Source organism: Pseudophryne corroboree, chromosome 6 (genome assembly GCF_028390025.1).
Source record: "Pseudophryne corroboree isolate aPseCor3 chromosome 6, aPseCor3.hap2, whole genome shotgun sequence".
Lineage (NCBI taxonomy): Eukaryota > Metazoa > Chordata > Amphibia > Anura > Myobatrachidae > Pseudophryne > Pseudophryne corroboree.
In genome coordinates, this window is record NC_086449.1 from 624,958,530 (window position 1) to 624,980,594 (window position 22,065).

The 22,065-nt window shown below is 47.9% G+C and overlaps 1 protein-coding gene across 1 annotated transcript in view; it reads left to right on the forward strand.

Moving 5' to 3' along the window:
* The window catches only part of LARS1 (leucyl-tRNA synthetase 1), a 211,236-nt gene extending 205,790 nt beyond the window's left edge, over positions 1-5,446 (forward strand). Inside the window, exon 32 of the mRNA XM_063928113.1 lies at positions 4,906-5,446. Coding sequence (XP_063784183.1) covers positions 4,906-5,111 — 206 coding nt within the window. The 3' untranslated portion in view covers positions 5,112-5,446. The remainder of the gene's footprint in view (positions 1-4,905) is intronic.
* Positions 5,447-22,065: the final 16,619 nt, after the last annotated feature.

Consider the following 22,065-nt stretch of genomic DNA (forward strand, 5'->3'; position numbering starts at 1 on the left):
ATAGTATACTAAGCCCCTACTAAGGGTGCTTAGTTTGTGACCCAGCTAAACTTGGAAATTAGCTATAGGGGCGCGGTGTGGCTGGCTCCATCCTACTCTGTGTCTCCCTAGGGGGCTCTGTGTGGGTTAACTGTGCTTTTAACCTATTGTCCTGTGTGTGTGGGGGTTCTTTCACATTTTACTATGTCAAAGGAGTGTGTCTCATGCATGGCAGAGTGTTTTTCTCACTCAGAGTGATCACTGCAGTGTACTCAGGATAGTACACATTCTCAGGCTAGTGGACCTGAACCTGTATGGTTAGATTCATTGAAAGGGATGATCTCGAATATTTCCCGTAAATGATCCCAAAATGAGAAGTAGACGCAATACTTAAGACAGTTGGTAGATGACCTGATGAATAGAGATTCAGTGGCCATTCCGGCGTCTCAGACCCCTGCCATTTGTCCACAAAAGCGTAAACTGTCCCAAATCCTGCAGACTGACACTGATGATGATGTATCAGACGTTCAGGGAGGTGAGTTGGACTCGGGAGGTGGGGGGATGCAGCTTTGTCACAGGGAATACAGGCCCTGATAGAAGCTATTAGAGATGTCCTGCACATTCTTGACAAAGCGACAGAGGATGAGGAGGAATCTGATGTTACTGTAAAAAAAGGAAAAAAAAAGAAATCCTCTGCTACTTTCCCTTCATTTAAGGAATTAAATTCCCTATTTGAAGAAACTTGGGTTAATCCAGTCAAGAAGTTTCAGATCCCTAAAAGGTTACGGACATCCTTCCTTTTTCCTCAGGACGATAGGAAAAAATGGGAAAACCCACCAATTGTTGACACAGCGGTATCTAGATTGTCCCGTAAGAGTCTTACCGGTCCCGGGGGCAGCCTCCTTAAAGGATGCAGCTGACTGCAAGATTGAGACCACTCTCAAGTCTGTATACACAGCTGCGGGGGTGGCCCAGAGACCCACTATACCTTGTGCTTGGATCACTAGGGCAATTGGAAAATGGTCGGGTAACCTAATCTAATTGAGGGGTTAGATTCCTTACCAAGAGGTGAGATACTTTTACTCCTGCACTATATACAGGACTCTGCAAATTTTATGGTGGAAGCCATAAAAGAAATAGGATTGCTCAATGCACGCACCACGGCCATGGCAGTGTCTTCACGCAGGGGCCTATGGCAACGTCAGTGGACGGTGGATGCGGATTCCAGAAAGGGGGTGGAGAGCCTACCTTTCACAGGCGAGGCCCTGTTTGGTGACGAACTAGATATGTGGCTATCCAAGGCTACGGTGGGTAAGTCTACATATCTTCTTTCCACAGCCCCCCCAGCTAGGAAGGCCTATTCTGCTCCAACTCTGCAGTCCTTTCGGACCGCAAAATTTTAAAATAAAGCCAAGGGTTCTTCTACAGCCTTCAAAGGCAATAGAGGTAAACCCAGAAAACAAGCAACTCCAGTTCTGCTTCCTCGAAGTCTTCAGCATGACGGTGGACCTCTCTGCCTGGAAGACGGGCATCTGGGAGCCCGGTTAAAAGATTTCAGTCACTTACGGGTGACAGCATGCCAGGATCCCTGGGTCAAAGAGCTCATCGCCCAGGGATACTGACTGGAGTTCAGGACCTCCCACCTCACTTCAGGCCAGGCTTACCGGCTTCTCAGGAGGCAAGTATAAATTTACAGGATGCAATTCAAAAGCTGATACAGACTCAGGTTCCAGTTCCCCCTCAGCTACAGAACAGAGGGTATTATTCCAACCTGTTTGTGGTACCGAAACCGAACAGTTCGGTGAGACCCATTTTAAACCTCAAGTCGTTGAACCCATAGTTACGGGTGTTGGAGTCTCTGAGAGCGGTGATCTCGAGTCTGGAGGAAGGGGAATTCTTGGTGTCTCTGGATATCAAGGATGCATACCTTCATATCCCGATCTGGCCGCCTCATCAGGCTTATCTCAGGTTTGCCTTACAGGACTGTCACTACCAGTTCCAGGCTCTGCCTTTTGGCCTCTCCACGGCTCCGAGCGTGTTCGCCAAGGTAATGGCAGAGATGATGTTCCTCCTCCGCAAACGGGGAGTGAACATAATTCCATACCTGGACGATCTGCTGATAAAAGCACCATCCAGGGAGCGGTTGTTGGACAGCATTGCTCTCTCAACTAAGCTTCTCAGGGATCACAGGTGGATTCTGAACCTACCGAAATCTCACCTTGAACCAACACGGAGGCTTCCATTCCTGGGGATGATACTGGATACGGAAGTGCAGAAGGTATTCCTTCCATTGGAGAAGGCAGTGGTGATCCGGTTGATGGTGCGGGATGTTCTCAAACCAACCAGGATATCGGTGCATATCTTCATTCGCCTTCTGGGAAAGATGGTAGCCGCTTACAAGGCTCTGCAGTACAGAATGTTTCACACCAGACCCTTCCAGCTGGACCTGTTGGACAAATGGTCCGGATCGCATCTCCACATGCTCCAGAGGATTTGTCTGTCGCCAAAAGCCAGGATTTCTCTACTGTGATGGCTCCAGATTTCTCACCTGACCGAGTGCCGAAGGTTCGGGATTCAAAATTGGATTATGTTAACCACAGACGCAAGCCTCAGAGGTTGGGGAGCAGTCACCCATGGAGAAACACTTCCAAGGAAAATGGTCAAGTCAGGAAACCATTCTTCCAATGGAACTAAGGGCCATATACAACGCCCTTCTACAAACCGCACATCTTCTTCAAGATCAGGAGATCCAGGTTCAGTCGGACAATGTGACGGCGGTAACGTACATAAACCGACAGGGCGGAACGAAGAGCAGAGCAGCAATGTCAGAGGTAACACAGATTCTACTCTGGGCAGAAGGACATGCTGTGGTGTTGTCTGCGATCTTGATTCCGTGAGTAGACAACTGGGAAGCAGATTTCCTCAGCAGACACGACCTCCACCCAAGAGAGTGGGGCCTTCACCCGGAGGTATTCGGGTGCGTGACGCATCAGTGGGGAACTCCACAAATTGACATGATGACCTCTTGTCTCAACAAGAAACTCAGGCGGTATTGTTCCAGGTCGAGAGACCCACAGGCAGTGGCGGTGGACGCTCTGGTGGCTCCATGGGCCTACCAGATGGTGTATGTGTTTCCACAACTTCCACTGATCCCAAACATTCTCAAAAGAATAAAAAGGGAAAAGGTTCGGGCAGTTCTCATTGCTCCGGATTGGCCAAGAAGGGCTTGGTACGCGGATCTACTGGACATGCTTCTGGAGGATCCGTGGCCTCTACCTCTCTGAGAGGATCTTCTGCAACAGGCGCCGTTCGTCTATCAAGACTTACCGCAGCTACGTTTGACAGCATGGAGGCTGAGCGTCAACTTTTAGCCCGGAAAGGAATTCTGGACAGGGTAATTCCTACCCTGATCCAAGCCAGAAAAGGGGTAACGTCTAAACATTACCACTGGTTTTGGAGAAAACATGTCTTGGTGTGAAAACAAGAAAATTCCTGCGGTGGATTTTCAACTGGGTCGGTTTCTGCTTTTTGCGCAGTCTGGTGTGGATGTGGTCCTACGCCTGGGCTCCATAAAAGTCCAGATTTTGACCTTGTCCATTTTCTTCCGAAAACAGTTGGCTTCCCTCCCTGAGGTTCAGACGTTCTTGACAGGTGTTCTGCACATCCAGCCGCCCTTTGTGCCTCCCACGACACCTTGGGATCTCCACCTGGTGTTGCAGTTTCTACAGTCTGAATGGTTTGAGCCTTTACAGGAGGTTGATGTAAAGTTTCTTACGTGGAAGACCGTTACGTCTTGCTGAAGCTAAGACCAGCAATGTGTGTCTGATTGGGTGTATTGTCTCACAAGAGCCTCTATTCGAATTTTCATGAAGATAGAGCTGAACTCAGAACTCGTCAGCAATTTCTTCCATAGGTGGTGTCTGCGTTTCACATCAACTAGCCTATTGTGGTTCTGGTGCTTACTGACACCTCTTCCACTTCAAAGTCCCTGGATGTTGTGCGGGCTTTGAAAGTCTATGTCAAACGGACAGCTCATTACAGAAAATCGGACTCGCTGTTTGTACTCTATGATCCCAATAAAATTGGGTGTCCTGCTTCAAAGCAGTCTATTGCTCACTGGTTCAAGCTTACTATACAGCATGCTTACTCTACGGCAAGTTTGCCGATTCCTAGATCTGTACATGCCCACTCGACTAGGTCGGTGGGTTCTTCCTGGCGGCTGCCCGGGGTGTCTCTGCCTTACAGCTCCGCCGATCAGCTACTTGGTCTGGTTCAAAAATGTTTGGTAAGTTCTACAAGTTCGATACTTTAACCAAACTGAAGGTCCTCAGAGGCCAATCTGTTCTGCAGGGACCTCAGCACTGTCCCACCTGGTATGGGAGCTTTGGTACTTCCCCATGGTACTAAATAGATTCCTAGTATCCGCTAGGACGTAAGAGAAAATAGGATTTTAATTACCTACCAGTAAATCCTTTTCTCGTAGTCCGTAGGGGATACTGGGCGCACGCCCAGTGCTTCGTTCTTCCTGCATGGTTACTTGGTTAAGTAATGTTAGTTCGGCCATTGCTGTTCCTGTTTCAAGTTTGGTTAGCTTGGCTTTCCTCTTGTTGTGTGTGCTGGTTCGGAATCTCACCACTATCCTTAACTATCCTTCTCTCAAAGTATGTTCATCTCCTCGGGCACAGTTTCTAGACTGAGTCTGGTAGGAGGGTCATAGAGGGAGGAGACAGTGCACACTATTGATTTCTTGATGTGCCCAAGGCTCCTAGTGGACCCGTCTATACCCCATGGTACTAATGTGGACCCCAGTATCTTCTACGGATTACGAGAAAAGGATTTACCGTTAGGTAATTAAAATCCTATTATTACTGTACGTATATATTCTTAGTTTTATATTGACAGTGCTTTAACAATAATTCTTTATAGATGTCACAAAGGTGAAGCTCATGCGGTATGATGACCCACTGCTGGGGCCACGTCGTGTTCCGGTTCTCGGTAAAGAAGAAAGTGGTAAAACTGTGATACCTCCGCAAGCTGCTTTCCACATTGACCTGAATGAGAAGAGAGTGCACATTGCAGACAATGGCCTGAAGACAGACATTGGAAACACGTTGGTGTACATGGTGGACTGAATGGAAGCAGTTGGAATGAATAAACATAGCACTTCATACAGTGGAAAATTACAGTATTCTGGTTTTGCTAAAGACAGAAATATTCAGGAAGTCTTTTCATAGGAATCATGTATTTTTATGAATTGTCCTGCCAAAACATTGGTAATTGTGCAATATTAATGCCACTGCTGTTAGAGGTATCATTTGTTTCTAGAAGGGACAGGATTTCATTGCCAGCTCCACTGACAGTGCAGAGGTTACAAAGAATTTTAAATCTTCTTAATTTAATATGTTTCCCATATGAACTATTAAGCTTTGTTGTCTCATATTTAAAATAAAACCAGATCTTGTTTAAATTTTATGTCTTTTGTTTTATCACGATCAGATCACAGTTTGCATTTTACATACCGGCATAATTAATGCAGTTACCCGCCAGGTTTGGTTCTAGCCAATGCAAATACAGTCTTCTTGGATTATTGTGTAGTTTTGAGCATCTTTGGTTTATTCTGTTGGTCTGAGATTAAACACAGCCTGCAGGTACCAGAAGACTGAAAATCACGGATGAAACTGCAAAGATTAAGAGAAGATGGGGGTCATTCCGAGTTGATCGTAGCTGTGCTAAATTTAGCACAGCTACGATTAGGCACTCAGACATGCGGGGGGACACCCAGCACAGGGCTAGGCCGCCCCGCATGTCGGTGCCCCCCCTTCCCTCCCCGCAGAAATGAGGAGCAACTCCCAGCCAGCGCAGCTTCTGCGGCTGGCCGGGTGAACCTCTTCGCTGCCCGGGTCGCAGCGGCTGCGAGTGATGTCATGCAGCCGCCGCCGCAGCCCACCCCACCAACGGTCCCGCCACGCCTGCGTTGGTCGGACCGCGCCCCCTCCCACCCAGCGACCGCCTCTGCCTGTCAATCAGGCAGGGGCGATCGCTAGACAACGCCGGCGCATGCTCTGTTCTGACCCGATCGCTGCGCTGTGATAAACTGCAACGAGCGATCGGGTTGGAATGACCCCCGATGTTTGTTTGATACAGTTTTTCTCTAGCATCCATAAGGGATATTTTGGAGACTTAGTACCATGGGGTATAGATGGGGTCCAAAGGAGCCGGTGCACTTTAAATTTCTTCATTGGGTGTGCTGGCTCCTCCACTCTATGCCCCCTCCCACAGACAGTTTAGAAAAAAGTGCCCTCAGGAGAGGATGCATATCTCTGCAGCTCCAGAGAGTTTTCTTCAATTTCTTTTAAACGTTTGTTATTTTCGGTATGCTGTTTGGGCAACAGCATACCTGCACCGTGCGAGTTAGGGGGGTACGGTCACCGGCCTTGAGAGGTGCAGAGCCGCTTCCCCGCTGCAGGACCACCATCCTGAGGGGGGGGGGGTTGTTCAGCGGGCACTGCGCCTTGGCTGTCACAATCGCAGCACGCCTCACACCCCTAACATATGGTTGAAGGCTGACGACTGTGGTGAGTACAAACCGGGGGTGCCGCTAGCGGGTCCCCCTGGTTCAAGGTGTGGTTGAACACCGGCTCAGCATACGGGACACTCCTGTGGGGGACCCGCTAGAGGCCCCCCCCCCCACCTGTGTAGATTGGCTAAAAACAGCTTGAACTAGCACTTGTGTGATGTTTTTAAGCAAACAGGAGACATTGCCAGTATAAAAAAAATCACTGTAGCTCCGGCGCCATTGGAGGGGGCAGAGCTACCTCAAAGCGGGACCTGAGGCATTTTGGCGCCTTCCTCTGCTTAATGCAGCCACAGACAGCACACACAGAGCTTTCTGCCTCACAAGACACGCTGGCAAACTGGTACAGGGTGTAGCAAAGGGGGAGATCCGCTATTGTAAACTATCTGAGTCCTCTACAGGACAGAAATTATTAGTGTTACTGTGATATAAATAGCGGTCAGCCTCACTGGGACTGTGCAGCTAGGGGTGTGCTGGTGAAGGGCAGGCTTGAAAAGTATTACTGTCTGTGTGTATGTTCTTGTGCTTACTGTGAAACATGGGTAAACACAAGCTGTGCAGTGTATGTCACACTAGACTCTCTCCAGTATTATCTGATTCTGTTTCTTGTTTACAATGCAGCGAATCTTCACAAATCAGTGAAGGGGCTTGGGCAGAGGGTCCAGAGCCTTCCTGGCTAAAAACTATGATGGCTGATATGCTATCCCAGCTCACTGCAAATGTACAGAAAACTCAGCTACTACAACAGGCTAATGCAGATTTAATTGCTAGGGCAGATGTTACTCATCCCCCCCCCTCTCATGCAGCACCACAGAAGCGTGGTTTACCTGCTCTACTCTCTGATTCAGATGAGGAAATACAGGAGGATGGGGAGGACTTGGATTCTGTTACTGGGGATTCCGATTCTGCTCAGGGTATTGAACCCCTCATACTGGCTATACGGGACGTGTTAAAGCTCCCTCTAGAGGATGCTGCGTCACAGCAGTCGTTTTTCTTTACACAAAACAAGCCTAATGTCACTTCCCTGATTCTGCAGCGTTAGATGACCTATTCAAGTTGGCCTGGAAAAATCCAGACAAAATTTTTTCCAAGTGTCAAAGTTTTTGCGCACTTTCCCATTTACTCCTGAAGGTAGGAAATTTTGGGAAGAACCCCCAGGGGTTGATGTATCAGTCTCTCGACTGTCCAAAAAGGTGGTGCTGCCGGTCCCGGGCTCCTTTATTATAAAAGATCCTGGGGACAGAAAAATAGAGGCTACACTCGATTCTATTTACATGGCAGCAGGTGTACTGCAAAGGCCGGTCATAGTGGGTTGCTGGATGACCAATGCTATTCATTCGTGGGCTACTCAAATTCAGGAGGGCGTCTCCGGGGCTATGCCTCTGGTCACTACAGTGACCCTCCTAAGGCATATTCAGGACACTACACGCGTCCTGTGTGATTCGCTCAAGGAAATGGGGAATATTAATGCTAGGACTTCTGCCATGGCAGTGTCAGGGCGCAGGTCTTTGTGGTTGCGTCATTGGACAGCGGACGCAGAATCACAGCGCAGTGTGGAATCCCTCCTTATTTCAGGGGAATGGCTCTTTGGGGTTGGATACATGGATTTCCAAAGTCACTGCTGGGAAATCCACATTTCTCCTATGGGGCCCCGCCGGCTAAGCGTTCCTACCCGGGGCTGTCTGTTCAGTCCTTTCGGTCTAACAGATTTCGTTCTAGGGCCAGAGGTGCCTCCAATGCAAATAGAGGCATCAGAGGTAAGTTAAAAAGACCCGCAACCGCCGGTTCTCAGGAACAGAGCATCAGTTCTGCTTCCATTAAGTCCTCAGCATGACGGTGCCCACCCACCCCGAGGAGATCTTGAGGTGGAGCCCGACTGCGTCACTTCAGCTGCATCTGGGAAAGCTCCTGCCAGGATAAGGGACCTCACTTCTCAGGGCTACAAGCTGGAGTTCGACGGTGCTCCTCCCCAACGATTTTTCAAATCAAGCTTACCAGCTTTGGAGGATATGCAGGTTACGTTGCAACAGGCCATCCGAAAGTTGGTCCAGTCACAGGTCCTTATCCCAGAACCGATACCACAATGAGTCATGGGTTATTACTCCAACCTGTTTGTGGTTCCAAAGCCTACCTTCATATTCCATTTTGGCCACCTCATCAGGCTTTTCTGAGGTTTGCCCTACTTGGACGATCACTACCAGTTCCAGGCACTACCCTTTGGCCTGTCCACGGCTCCGAGGGTATTCACGAAGTTGATGGCAGAGATGATGTTCCAACTCCGGGTCCAGGGGGGGTCAATGTTGTACCTTACCTGGACAATCTTCTGATAAAAGCAAGATCCAGGGAGCTTTTATTGCTCCATATCGACCACACTATCCAACTTCTGTCACGCCATGGGTGGATTCTTAATCTACAGAATTCCCACCTGGAACCGACTCAGCGGCTCCTGTTCTTGGGGATGTTACTGGATACGGTGACCCAGAAGGTGTTTCTCCCCAGAGGACAAGGCGAGAACACTTCAGGAGATGGACTGCAGGGTGCTCCGACCTGCTCGTGTATCCATCCATCTTTGCTTCAGATTGTTGGGAAAGATGTCGTCTCCTACGAGGCGATCCAATATTGGAGGCTCCATGCCAGAACATTTCAACTGGATCTCCTGAGCAAGTGGTCCGGATCACATCTACAGATGCACCGGATGATTCGGCTGTCGCCTCAGGCCAGGATTTCCCAAGGGTGGTGGCTGCAGTCCTCCAATCTTCTGGAAGGCCGAAGTTTCGGGATTCAGGATTGAGCCCTCCTCACAACAGATGCGAGTCTGCGAGGATGTGGTGCTGTCACCCAAGGGGTGCTGTTCCATTGAAGGTGGTCAGCCCACGAAGCCCTCCTTCCGATCAACATTCTGGAACTTCGGGCGATCTACAATGCTCTGCTTCAGGCCTCTCCTTTGTTCGCGAATCACGCAATCCAGATTCAGTCGGACAACGCCACAGCAGTACATCAATAGGCATGGAGAGACAAAAAGCAGAGCCTGCATGCGAGAGGTGCCAAGGATAGTCCTCTGGGCAGAAAGAAATGCAAGAGCAATGTCCGCAATCTTCATTCCGGGAGTGGACAACTGGAAAGCGGACTTCCTCAGTCGTCATGACCTCCACTCGGGAGAGTGGGGACTCCACCCTCAGGTGTTTCAGTAGATCACCCACCGGTGGGGATTCCCGCAGATAGACTTAATGGCTTCTCGTCTCAACAAGAAGCTTCGCTGGTATTGCTCTCGAACCAGGGACCCTCAGGCAAGGGCAGTGGACGCACTGATGTCGCCTTGGCCTTACCGGCTGGTCTACCCGTTTCTTCCGATTTCCGTTGCTCCCAAGGGTGCTCGAGCGAATCAGAAGTCAGGGAGTCCAGGCAATTCTGATTGCCCCGGATTGGCCTCGAAGGGCGTGGTACGCGGATCTACTGAACATGTCCGTCGAAGACCCTTGGCCTCTACCACTAAGAAGCGATCTTCTTCAACAGGGACCGTTCGTCTACCCGGACTTACGGCGACTTGCTCACAAGAGCCTTTCCAAAAAGGTTATTGCTACCATGGTTCAGGCCAGGAAACCTGTGACGTCAAAACAGTTCCACTTGGGAAGTTTCTTATGTTTCCTGCAGGCTGGTGTGGATAAGGGTTTGCCTCTGGGTTCCATTAAGGTCCAGATTTCAGCTCTCTCCATTTTCTTCCAGAAGAAATTGGCACTGTTGCCAGAAGTTCAGACCTTCTTGCTAGGGGTACTCCACATACAACCTCCTTTTGTGCCACCTACGGCGCCCTGGGATTTGAATGTTGGAATTTCTACAGTCCTGGTTTGAGCTTCTGATGATGGTAGAAGGGTGATGTTACTGGCCCTGGCTTCTGCTAGACGTGCCTCAGAATTGGGGGCCTTATCGTGTAAAAGTCCATACTTGGTCTTTTACGATGACAGAGCAGAGCTCAGGACTAGGCAGCAGTTCCTGTTGAAGGCTGCATTTCACCTGAATCAACCTATTGTAGTTCTGTCCAGTTCTGACACTTCTACTAATCCGGAAGCATTGGGTGTGGTGCGAGCCTTGAAGATCTATGTCAGGCGGACGGCTCAAATCAGAAAGACTGATTCCTTGTTCGTGCTCTATGATGCACAGAAGAACGGTTGTTCTGCTTCGAAGCAGTCCATTGCTCGTTGGCTTAGGCTTACTATCCAACAGGCCTATGTGTTGGCAGCCTTACCTGTTCCTAAGTCTCTGAAAGCCCAGTCTACAAAATCTATGGGTTCTTCCTCGGCCTTGCAACTATGGCGAGCTGCTACCTGGTCGGTGAAGAACACCTTTGTGAGGTTCTACAAGTTTGATACCCTGGCCAAAGAGGATACCTAGTTTGGGCAGGCGGTGCTGCAGCAGTCTCCGCCCGTTCCCGCCCGTTCTGGAAGCTTTGGGACGTCCCCATCGTACTAAGTCTCCCCAATATCCCTTATGTATGCTAGAGAACATAGGATTTTAATCAACTATCGGTAAATCCTTTTCTCGTAGTCCATAAGGGATATTGGGCGCCCGCCTCATTGCGTTGACTTTTCTGCAGGTTCTCTGTTATGTGGTTGCCTGTTCAGATGTTGCTGTTATTGTTACCAGCCATTGCTGGTTGTTATGTTTGTGGTGTGCTGGTGGTAAATTTCTTTGTTGTCATGTTCCTTCTCTCATATATGTCCTTTCTCCTTCGTGTACTGTTTTACCTATAACTGCCTATGGGAGGGGGCATAAAGTGGAGGAACCAGTGCACCGGCTCCTTTGGACCTCGTCTATACCCCATTGTACTAAGTCTCCCCAACATTCCTTATGGACTACGAGAAAAGGATTTACTGGTAGGTAATTAAAATCCTATTTTCAGAGCTTTAAGGGGAAATTCAATTGCTGGCGACTGGTTCAATTGGCCGAATTTCCACGACACCAGCACACTTTACGGCAGCGGGATCTCACTCAAAAGTGTTTGCTACCTTATAGGGTAGTGAGCACTTTTGGACGAATAGTGCAAGTCGGGGTGACGTTACAGCCGCTTAAGTATTGCAGCAACTCACCACCTTCAGTTACAATTGAATTACCCCCATAGAGTGAAACCCACCTTTTTTTTTTTTTTTTTATTGTTTATTTAATTTTCAAGTTGTACAGGGTTACATTAGCCCCCCACAATGGGTGGGGAGGGTTTATCCTTAAAACATTATTTGTATAGCAGAGATATAATCTAAGAACAGAGATCGTGGGGTTCCCATATTGGAAAAAAAAAAAACATCGTGTTGGTAGTAAAGGAAATGGAAATAAAGCATTCGTCAATAGCGACCAAAGCACTTTGATTAATTAGGAACACAAAAAAAAAAAAAAGAAAAACAATCTCGTGGTTACATCAGTGGGGAGAAGAAGAATAAAGAGAAAGCGAGAAAAGAAGAGAAAGGAAAGACGAGGAAAGTATAGAGAAGGATATAAAGAGACAGAGTCGGAGGGTCCGTCGGTGCGCCTCTATGTACAGCCGATACCGCTCGGAGCGTCAATGTAACCTAGGAGGCAATGCTTAAGGTACACGAACATATGGTATTAAGGACGGTCACAAATCTACTCTATGGGAGGCGAGACTCCTAAAATTACAGTAGGAGTGTCGCGGAGCCCCTAGGGGCGCGCGTTCTACATGCTGGAGCTTGAGAGTTAAACCATAATTCCCAAACCATAAGAAACTGGAAGGATCTGTTATGGAGGTATGCAGTGATTTTTTCCATGCTTGCGAAGTACCATACTTTATCAATAACCATCTTAATAAGGGGGGCCTCCTTCTTTTTCCAATGGAGAGCTATTGAGCAGCGAGCAGCATTTAAAATCTGAGTCAGTAATTTACCGGTATTTGGAGGTGTGTTAATAACGGGAAGGCCCAACAGAAAAGACCACGGGTCTCTAGATATTTGGGATTGGAGCACTGTACTTATCAAGTGCGCGATTGAGTCCCAAAATATCACGAACTTGGGGCACGTCCACCAGATGTGGAGGAAAGAGCCATGACCGCCGCATCCCCTCCAGCACATGGGCGAAGAGGAAGGAAACATCTTGTGGAGTCTAGAGGGGACTAAGTACCACCTATATAATATTTTGTAAGCATTTTCCTTCACTAGCGTTGAGATGGAGGATTGTGCGGCAGCAGTGAAAACATCCAACCAATCATGGTCAGCAGGCGGCGGGCCGAGGTCTCGCTCCCACTGGAGAACATACGCCGGGGTCGTCGGCTGCCCTCCTACCTGGAGAAGAGAGTATAGTAGGGAGATAATTCCACGAGCAAGCGGTTTATGATAGCTATATGACTCCAGAGTGGATAAAGGTTGGAATGGGGTAGAATTCGATATAGAAGATACAAAGTGTCTTATCTGGAAATAGGTAAAAGGGTTTGCCTCCGGGAAATCGTATTTTGTCATGATGTCCGATAGAGGCGCGCACGTACTCCCAGCTAAAACATCCAGTACGAAGCGGATGTTCTTTTCCGTCCATGGACGAGATCGAGTCAGAGATTGACCCGGGGTGAAAGAAGGGTTATCCCATAAAGGTGTAAGCGGAGAGGGAGATGACAGGAGGTGAAAGCGCCGAGTACAATAGTCCCATATCTGGCAGGAGAATTCCAGTACAGGGTGCAGTTGCAAATGGGGGGATCTAGCTTTGGGGGAGGATAAGAGTAATGATGACAGAGACGTAATATGGCCCAGTGCAGATTCTAGTTGAAGCCATCGAATGTTCTGAGTAGGGGCAAACCATGCGACAGCTTGGCTAAGATGAGTGGCCAGATAGTAAAGGCGAATATCTGGGAAGCCTCTTCCGCCCTCCTGTACAGGTTTACGTAAGGTGGAGAAACCTATCCTAGGGACTTTATTTTTCCAAACAAAGCGGAGAAACCAAGAGTGAACTTGCGCCCGGACAGAGTCTGGGACTTTCACAGGCAACGTCTGGAACAGATAAAGTAGACGGGGGATTATATTCATTTTCAGGGCTATGATTCGGCCCAGCCAGGAAATAATCAGAGACTGCCACTTATGGAGATCGGCCTTAATGTTGACAAGCAAGGGGGCGAAGTTTGCCTTATAAAGGTCACCGTAGCGGCGCGTGATACAGATCCCCAGGTAACGGATTTTAGAATCACACCAAGAAAATTTAAAGTTGGATTGCATGCGAGCTAGGTGGGTAGCAGAGATATAGAAGGGGAGAGCTTCCGTTTTGGACCAATTGACCTTATATCCCGATACATGTCCGTACTCTGATAGAAGATGGAGGAGGTTCGGCAATGAGGTGTGCGGTGAGGAGAGCGAAAGGAGGACGTCGTCCGCAAACAGGGAGATCTTGTAAACTGAGTTCCCCACCTCTAATCCCCCAATGTCGGTCGAAGCCCGGATGCGTGCAGCCAACGGCTCTATTACTAGAGCAAATATCAGGGGTGAGAGTGGGCATCCCTGTCTGGTGCCGTTGGAGATGCCCAAGGGGTCCGACAGTACTCCATTCACGGAGACCCGTGCAGACGGATCCGAGGACAGAGCCTGAATCCCCCTGAGAAATTCCCCCTGAAAGCCAAAGTGAGCAAGAGTTTCGAACATAAAGGGCCATCCTATCCTGTCAAATGCTTTCTCCGCGTCCAGAGAAAGCAAAAGAGCAGGGGTGCGGGTAAGGTTGATATGATGAGCAAGGCTGATGACCCGTCTCGTATTGTCGCGGGCTTGACGGCCAGGGATGAATCCCACCTGGTCATTATGGACAAGGTGGGGCAATACGCTGTTCAAACGGAGGGCCAAGATTTTCGCATATATCTTAGTATCGGAGTTAAGCAGCGATATAGGTCTATAGTTAGCACAGTTAGAGGCATCTTTGCCTTCCTTGGGGATAACTATGATCGTGGCCTCCAGAGCCGATTTAGAAAAAGAGTCACCCTGCAGGACTGCGTTAAATAGTGTTGAAAGGTGGGGCATAAGCTGGGGCAGAAAAGTCTTATAGTAGACGGCTGAGAAGCTATCTGGGCCAGGAGCCTTGTTTGGTTTTAAACCTTTAACGACGGTGGCAATTTCTTCTTCGGATATCCTAGCGTTTAGTTCCACGGAGACCGTTGGGGACAGGCGAGGTAGATCGCACTGGGCCAGAAAAGCACGCACGTCCGCAAGAAAATCCGGGCTAGAGTGCGAGGGTCCGTAAGCATTATATAGCTTCTTGTAGAAGCGAGAGAAAGTCTCTGTGATATGTTTAGGCTCACAAGATTTCTTACCAGGGGAAGACTGAATAGACAGGACGTTGTTCCTTGCCATCTTAGTCCGAAGCCTAGAAACTAGCAGCCGATCAGCCTTATCCCCCTTTTCGTAAAAAGACTGGTTAAGCCATTTCAAGCTTGTTTCCACCTTAGCCGTCAAGAGCATGTTCAATTCGCCCTTGGCAGAGGACAAAGCAGAAAGATCCGCTTCTGACCCAGACACTTTGTGTTTCAGCGAAAGGGATGTGACCAAGTCTGAGAGCTCCCGGATACGGGTGGTTCTAGCCTTCTTGTTATAAGAGGAGGCGCTAATCAGGCATCCTCGTATAACCGCCTTGTGGGCATCCCACAGTAACATAGGAGAGACAGTCGGGGATGTGTTCGTATGAAAGTAATGAGAGATTTCGGCGGCTATGTGGGCTTTCGTTTGGGGATTAAGAAGTATTCTGTCATTCAGCCGCCATGTAGGGCGGCGGGCGGGAGGGTGTGGACCCGGGACGTCCACCGTGACTGGGCCGTGGTCTGACCACGTGCTAGGGTAAATGGAGGCGTCTAGGATGCATTGGGCAGGTTCTGTACTCAAAAAGAGCATGTCCAGTCTTGTATAGACATCATAAATAGAGGAGTAGTAAGTGTAATCCCGAGCGGTCGACTCTTTCACTCTCCACGTGTCGAAGAGAAGGTGTCGGGATAGCAAGAGATTCAAAGCGGCTGCGTTACGTGAATGAGAGGAGCGCATCGATCTAGGTAGAGGTTTAGATCTGTCCAGGGCGCTATCTAGGGTCACATTGAAATCCCCCCCCAAAACCACATTACTGCATCTGTGCAGAGCTAGGAGGCTATTCAGGGAATGGAAAATGGGGGCCTGAAGTTGGTTTGGAGCATAAACATTCAGGAATGTGTAGGGGATCCCATTCAACAGTCCCACTAACAATAGATATCTGCCCTCAGGGTCCCTTATTATATCGGAGGGGGTGAAGGTAAGGTGGTTAGCAAAGAGTATAGAGACCCCCTTCTTTTTGCGTATAGGGTCGCAAGCATGGAAAGTGTGCGGGAAGGTCTTAGACCTAAGTTCAGGGTGTGATGCGCCCGAAAAGTGGGTCTCTTGTAAGAATATAACATCGCCCCTGAGTTGTTTGAGGGACTGAAATAGAAGAGAGCGTTTATGTGGACTGTTCAGGTCTTTCCTGTTCAGGGAAACTATTCTAAGAACCATGGTAAAAAAGTGGAGCACCACTCAGACTGAAGCGCACCGGCGGAACCCCCGAAGAGAGAGGGGGAAAAGAAGGGAAGAAGACCTGAGAAGGAAGATGATAGGTAGAAAGAGAACAGAGAAGAAACAGGTTTAAGGTAGTGATTGCGATTAACAAACATAGAGAATCTATTCTCGCCTGTCGGACCCAGGGAAAGAACAGGCCCACTGGCCTAATTCGTCCGACGTCGACCGTAGAGGTCGAATGGGGGATGGGTGAACCCAGCCGCTCAGAGGAGAGGGTTGTGAGGACCGGGTCCCGTGCGTGGGCAATACTCATGCGGAGTGCAAATTGTAGTTAGAAGGCTGGAGGAGCTAAAGGGGAGGGGGGGGGGGGGAGAGGAGGGGGAATGCAAGGAGGGAGAGCAAACCTAAAAGAGCAGGGAGTAAACATGGTGTGGCGACCACCCGACCTTAGAAGAGATGGAGGTCAGAGGGGTAGGCATATAATCGCTGGGGAGGGAGAAAGGAGAAGGAGAAGAAAAAAAGAAAAAAAAAAACACCAAAAACAAAACAGTAACATTCAGGCTATTTAGGAACACATAAAAATGAGCGTGAACCGGTCGGGTCACCCGGGGCCGGGGACCGCGCGGCCAACCGCGGAGGCCCCCGGTCCCAGGACCCAAACAGGCCCAACCCTCACAAACATAGAAATGCAAACAAAAAACCAGCAAACATTAACTTTACATAGTGGTCTGCAGAATGTATAGACACTAATGGAGCATCAAAAGATATCCGGAAATCCGGTGATAGTCATTGCGGGGATAAGGCCCGCTCAAGGGCAGTACCAGGTGCAGAGTCATGTAACCTTAGAGGTATGGGAGGTAGAACCAACAGTGTTCCAATCGGGGGTCGGGGCTTTGAGGGAAGGAGAGGTGTTGACTGGGGGAGTGCTTTGAGAGGTAGACAGGGGGCCGGAGATGTTCAAGTGGCGGAGTAGTTGAAGGGCCTCATCTGGGGATCTAGCTGAGAGGACTTTACCATCAGATCTGAAAACCCATCTTTTTTTATTGCTTACAATTGCAAATGCTAAGCCTTAGAGCAGGGACAGCAGGCTTTTGGACTTTGTGATGTGGTCTAAAAACATTAGGGTAACCTATTTCTCAGGTTTCCTCCCACGATCCAAAAATCTACTGCTAGGTCATTTGGCTCCTGACAAAATTAACCCTAGTCTGTGTAAATGTAGGTCCACTGGGACTGGGCCCGATCTGATTGACCAGAAATGCTCTGTAAACGCTGCAGAATATGTATACGTAACTGTTAACAAATTAATAACTGGTTCACATCACCTAGGCCACTCTTTGGTTCCTTGCTTTGTAGAGGGTATCTCGGTTACATATATCTGCGCAGACGTATGTGTAAGCCCCCAAGCCGTGTCAAGGCCTCTCTGTATATATATATATATATATATATATATATGTTGGGGGTCCCTAGGGCTATATCTAGGTGCAGGGCGTGGCACCTCAAAAAAAAATCAGCATAAGCCAGACAGCCCAGGGCAGTATACCAGTGAAAAAACTATAATGTTAATAGATTAGTGTTTAAGAAGCTGAAGCTATAGAGAAAGCGATACAAAAATCAGATGTCATTAAAATAAGAAATAGTGTGAAAGAAATTAGTATGTGATAAGTGTTAATGTAAGGGTATGCCACACTAAAGCCATCCAGCTCTGCTAATTCAGGGTCACCACATCCCACACCTCCACAACCCCAATCTGGGTCTATGTTTAACCAGCAAGGAGCCACATAATAATGGCTCCCTGCTACAATATATCTAAGCTAAGGGCTACCCTGCTTGGAGCAACCCCATAATGCTCAATCTGGCATGTCAGGGCCTGCACCTCCTAATGCAGGAACCTCTCTGCCTCTCACAACAAGCAAATATAGTGGTGGGTGCTCAATTAGCTTAGTGATATCATTCAGGTGTTTGAAAGGTATTTCTAAGCAAGAAAAAAAAACAGATTTTTTTTTTCCCCCAGCACCCTGAATTTATAGCAGTAACCGGATTTAAATCCCATACAATATCTTACACATACATACATATTTGCGCAGCCGCAGATATATGTAACCGAGATATCTGAATTCTAAGATATTGTATGGGATTTAAATCCGGTTACTGCTATCAATTCAGGGTGCTGGGGGAAACATTTTTTTTTTCTTGCCTAGAAATACCCCTCCCTTTCAAGCACCTGAATGATATCACTAAGCTAATTGAGCATCCACCACCATATTTGTTTGTAGAGGGTATGGCAGGCCAAAAGGTTATCGCTGGGTGTGAAGGAGCACGCCTCATGGGGCAGGGACTGCCCCCATGTGTTCCACTCCAAACATTGAGTGTAACGAGTCTAAACCATAGTAACTAAACTGAGAAGGTGGGATTGTTTTGGCTTACAGTAGCAGCTATTGTGCAGCTGCCTTCCATTATGTGGATTGGCACTTCAAATATAGCATGAAAGTTGCTAAGTGCTCTTTTTACAACTCTTGTGCAACCAGCATTCTAATGCAATGTGTTCTGCAGAAAAATAATGCAGTTCAATGAGCAACCCATCATCCCAAGCAACACATAAGAACAGTTATGTCCATGTACAATCATTTACATGTGCTGCAATATACTATTTATGTACAGTATATTTACGGAGCTAGCTTCCATTCAAAGCAATGGAGGATGCACAAAACCTTTTTCGCTGCACAAGTGTCACACTTGAATGACATCCTTCAAATTATTTCTGGTCACCTTCTGCACTAAATCGATCACCATGTAAATATGCATTGCTTATATAAATAACTGTCTGCAGCATTATAGGAATGCCTCCGTATGTTACCAGGCAACGGATGGAAGGAAATTGAGAATTATATCTATGCATCTGCCATATGAGGACACAGCATGTGTTTTTTGAGAGAGAAATAGAACCTGAACTATAGACATATAGGGCGGGATTCAATTCTTTTCACCCCTTTCCACACCCGTTCTGTTTCTGCTCTCGGGGGCATGGCTTTATTATTTCAGCTTGCTACCCTTGGAGTAGCAAGGCACCCGACCCTTTACACAGATAAACCTGATTACTATGGGCGTGATATGCACGATAACGGCGATCATTTTAGACATGAGATTGGGCGTGATATATCATTTGAATTTCACCCATAATATATATTTAATAAGGAATAGTAACCATGGACCTAATTTGCTTTTTGCACCAGCACGATCGAGAAATACCCGAACCTTTAAAGTTAAACCCACTTTTATGGACAACTAGAGAAATCTGGCATATCATGCGTCGGTTTAAAACCCTACCATTCTTTATACCTGCCCTTGATTTTATATCCCAACTTTCTTGATGGCATGACTGCTCACCCCTTTACTATGTGGAGACTGGCGGGGATTACTAGCATTCGGCATTTAGTTAATATGGCTGATAAACGACTTTTGACCTTTACGGCGGTTTCCTCAAACTTCGCTATGATTAGCCCTTACCCTCTAGCTTTCTTACAAGCACGATTTTATGTATCACGTGATAGGGCATTTTTCAGCGTTGGACTGGACTGGAGCACTGGAATGTCTCTTAGCATATCCAGTACCTACATCTAAAGCCATTTCAGTTCACTACACTTTTTGGAGGAAAAGTATAGACCAGTGATTTTCAACCTTTTTTCACTCGCGGCACACCGACCAATATTTTAAACACCATCCGTTCCCCACAGGATAAAAACTAAAAAACACACATTGGCCCTCACAGTAATAAAAAACCCACACATACATCGGCCTACACAGAAAAAACAATCACATTGCTCCCCACATAAATCATGTTGCTCACACACAAATCAATCACATTTCTCCCCACATAAATCCTATTGCTCCCCACATGAATTATTCACATTGTTCCCCCCCATAAATCCATAAATCCTATTGCTGCCCACAGGAGAAATAACATAACAAATATTAGCCCCTACCGGTCAGCTGTCCTCCCTGTCCCTCAGTGGCGGTCGGCCAGGTGTGGATGTGGGTAGGCAAAGAAAGCTGTGGATGCAGGCGGGAACTGGAAGATGTGTATGCAGGCGGGTGGGCTGGCTGGGTGGTGAGACGCGGTGGCCGTGACCTATGATATCACACTGCCGCGTCATCAAGGCACAGGTCACAGCTGGAGCATGAATGATCCTATAACAAGAACCCGGGCCAACAGTTCACTCTGAAGGTGAGGGAAGCTGCTCTGACTCCGCGGCACACCTTGCAACTGGTCGCGGCACACTAGTGTGCCACGGCACACTGGTTGAAAAAGCCTGGTATAGACCATAGTACAATAAATGGAGGTATGTCCAAGTGGTTGACCCATTTTCCTAATCTGGCCATGCCTACTCTGGAAAAGTGTTACCAGCCAGTATTGTGCCTTGAACTTTTTTTTAACACTTACCTTTCCCCACTTCGGTGTTTTCAAATGAGATCCTCAGAGACTCATTCATGCCCAAAATGTCACCAGGATGATGCAGACACTTACCATTGCCTTTGGGCTTGCCCAATTATCCAGTATTTTTGACACCTAGTCCACGGAGACCAAATTAGTAACCTTTGTACCCTTCGCTCCTGAATGAGCGATTTTAGGGGCCTTTGACCCAAACCAACGTATGACTCCAGAGAGTAAGAAAAGGTTACTGGCCCTGAGTGCAGCTGGCAGGAAAACGATCCTTCAGGGATGGATTGACAGCACACACCCACAAATACCTTTATTTTTGGCAAAACGTAATTTCTTGTTTAAAATGGATTGGGTGGAAGCAATAGTAGAAAAGGAAAAACAGGTGGAACGCTTTTTCATGTTGTGGCAGTCATACATAGATACTGTACCCTCCCCCTTACTACCAGGCATCAGATCCACCATAGCCTAAAAAACACTTCTTGGTATCTTACATAACTGCCAATACAAGACCCACCCCTTTCACTTAGTTAATAGAGGGTATTACTTTGGCGTCTCCCTTCCGGTCCTTTATTCAGGTGTAACCTGGCGATTGCCATAATATCTTTTCTTTGTTATACAGTATACACCAATGTGTGTTTTGGATATACTAATGGTTCTACTATTGGTTCCCACTGTTTGATTGTAATAATTACATTGTGTATCCCTTCTCAAATGCTCCATACAGTACCATGACTTTGTTGCGATGTACAAATTTCCAATATGTATTTGATTCATGATGTTGCAATAAAAAAAGTAAAAAAAATAAGAAATAGTCAAGTGTATACTGCATGTCAGTTGCCTTTTATCACCAGGATCAGTCTGTAAGCCAACCACGGTGGCCAATCCCGGGCCATTTTTTCAATCCGGGAATCTAGATTGAAAAATGAGCAGTCCCGGGATTGGCTGCTTTTCAATGTGTCCCCCCACCCCACCCCCTGTCTGGTACAGCCCAGATAACTAACTCTAATCTGGATGGGAGGGAGGGTGGGCCACTTACTGTGAGGCCCGGCGGGCGGGCAGTGCAGGGTGGCGGTGAGGTCCGGCTGGTGGGCGGGCGGCTGGCTGTGCAGCGTGACCTCTGACTTCACGTCACGCTGCGCAGTGCACCTAGCTGGAGTGAGGGGGAGCTGTGCAGGGGGAGCCGGGCAGCGTCTGAGCCTCCTGAGGACGCTCAATGCTGCCCGGAATAGAAAATACTAAGGTAGTGGGCAATCCTGAAATTCCCAGGATTGGGAACTCCAATCCCGGGATTGAATCCTGGCCAATTTTAGTCTGGAATCCCGGGATCCTCTCAATCCCGGGATTGGCCAACCTACTGAAACTGAATAATCCATAATGAACCAATCATTTCAGTTAAGGGAACTTTGAGTGTGTAAAATATGCATCATCATACAGTACCCAGTATCAAGGAGGCGTGTGATTGCCTCTACATTTATTCTGCCGCAAGACAACGATCTTCAGCCTAAAGAAGAGCAAGAAGTCCTGGAAGTGATGATATGGCCTCCACAGAGTCCTGATCTCAAGATCATCGAGTCTGTCTGGAATTACATGAA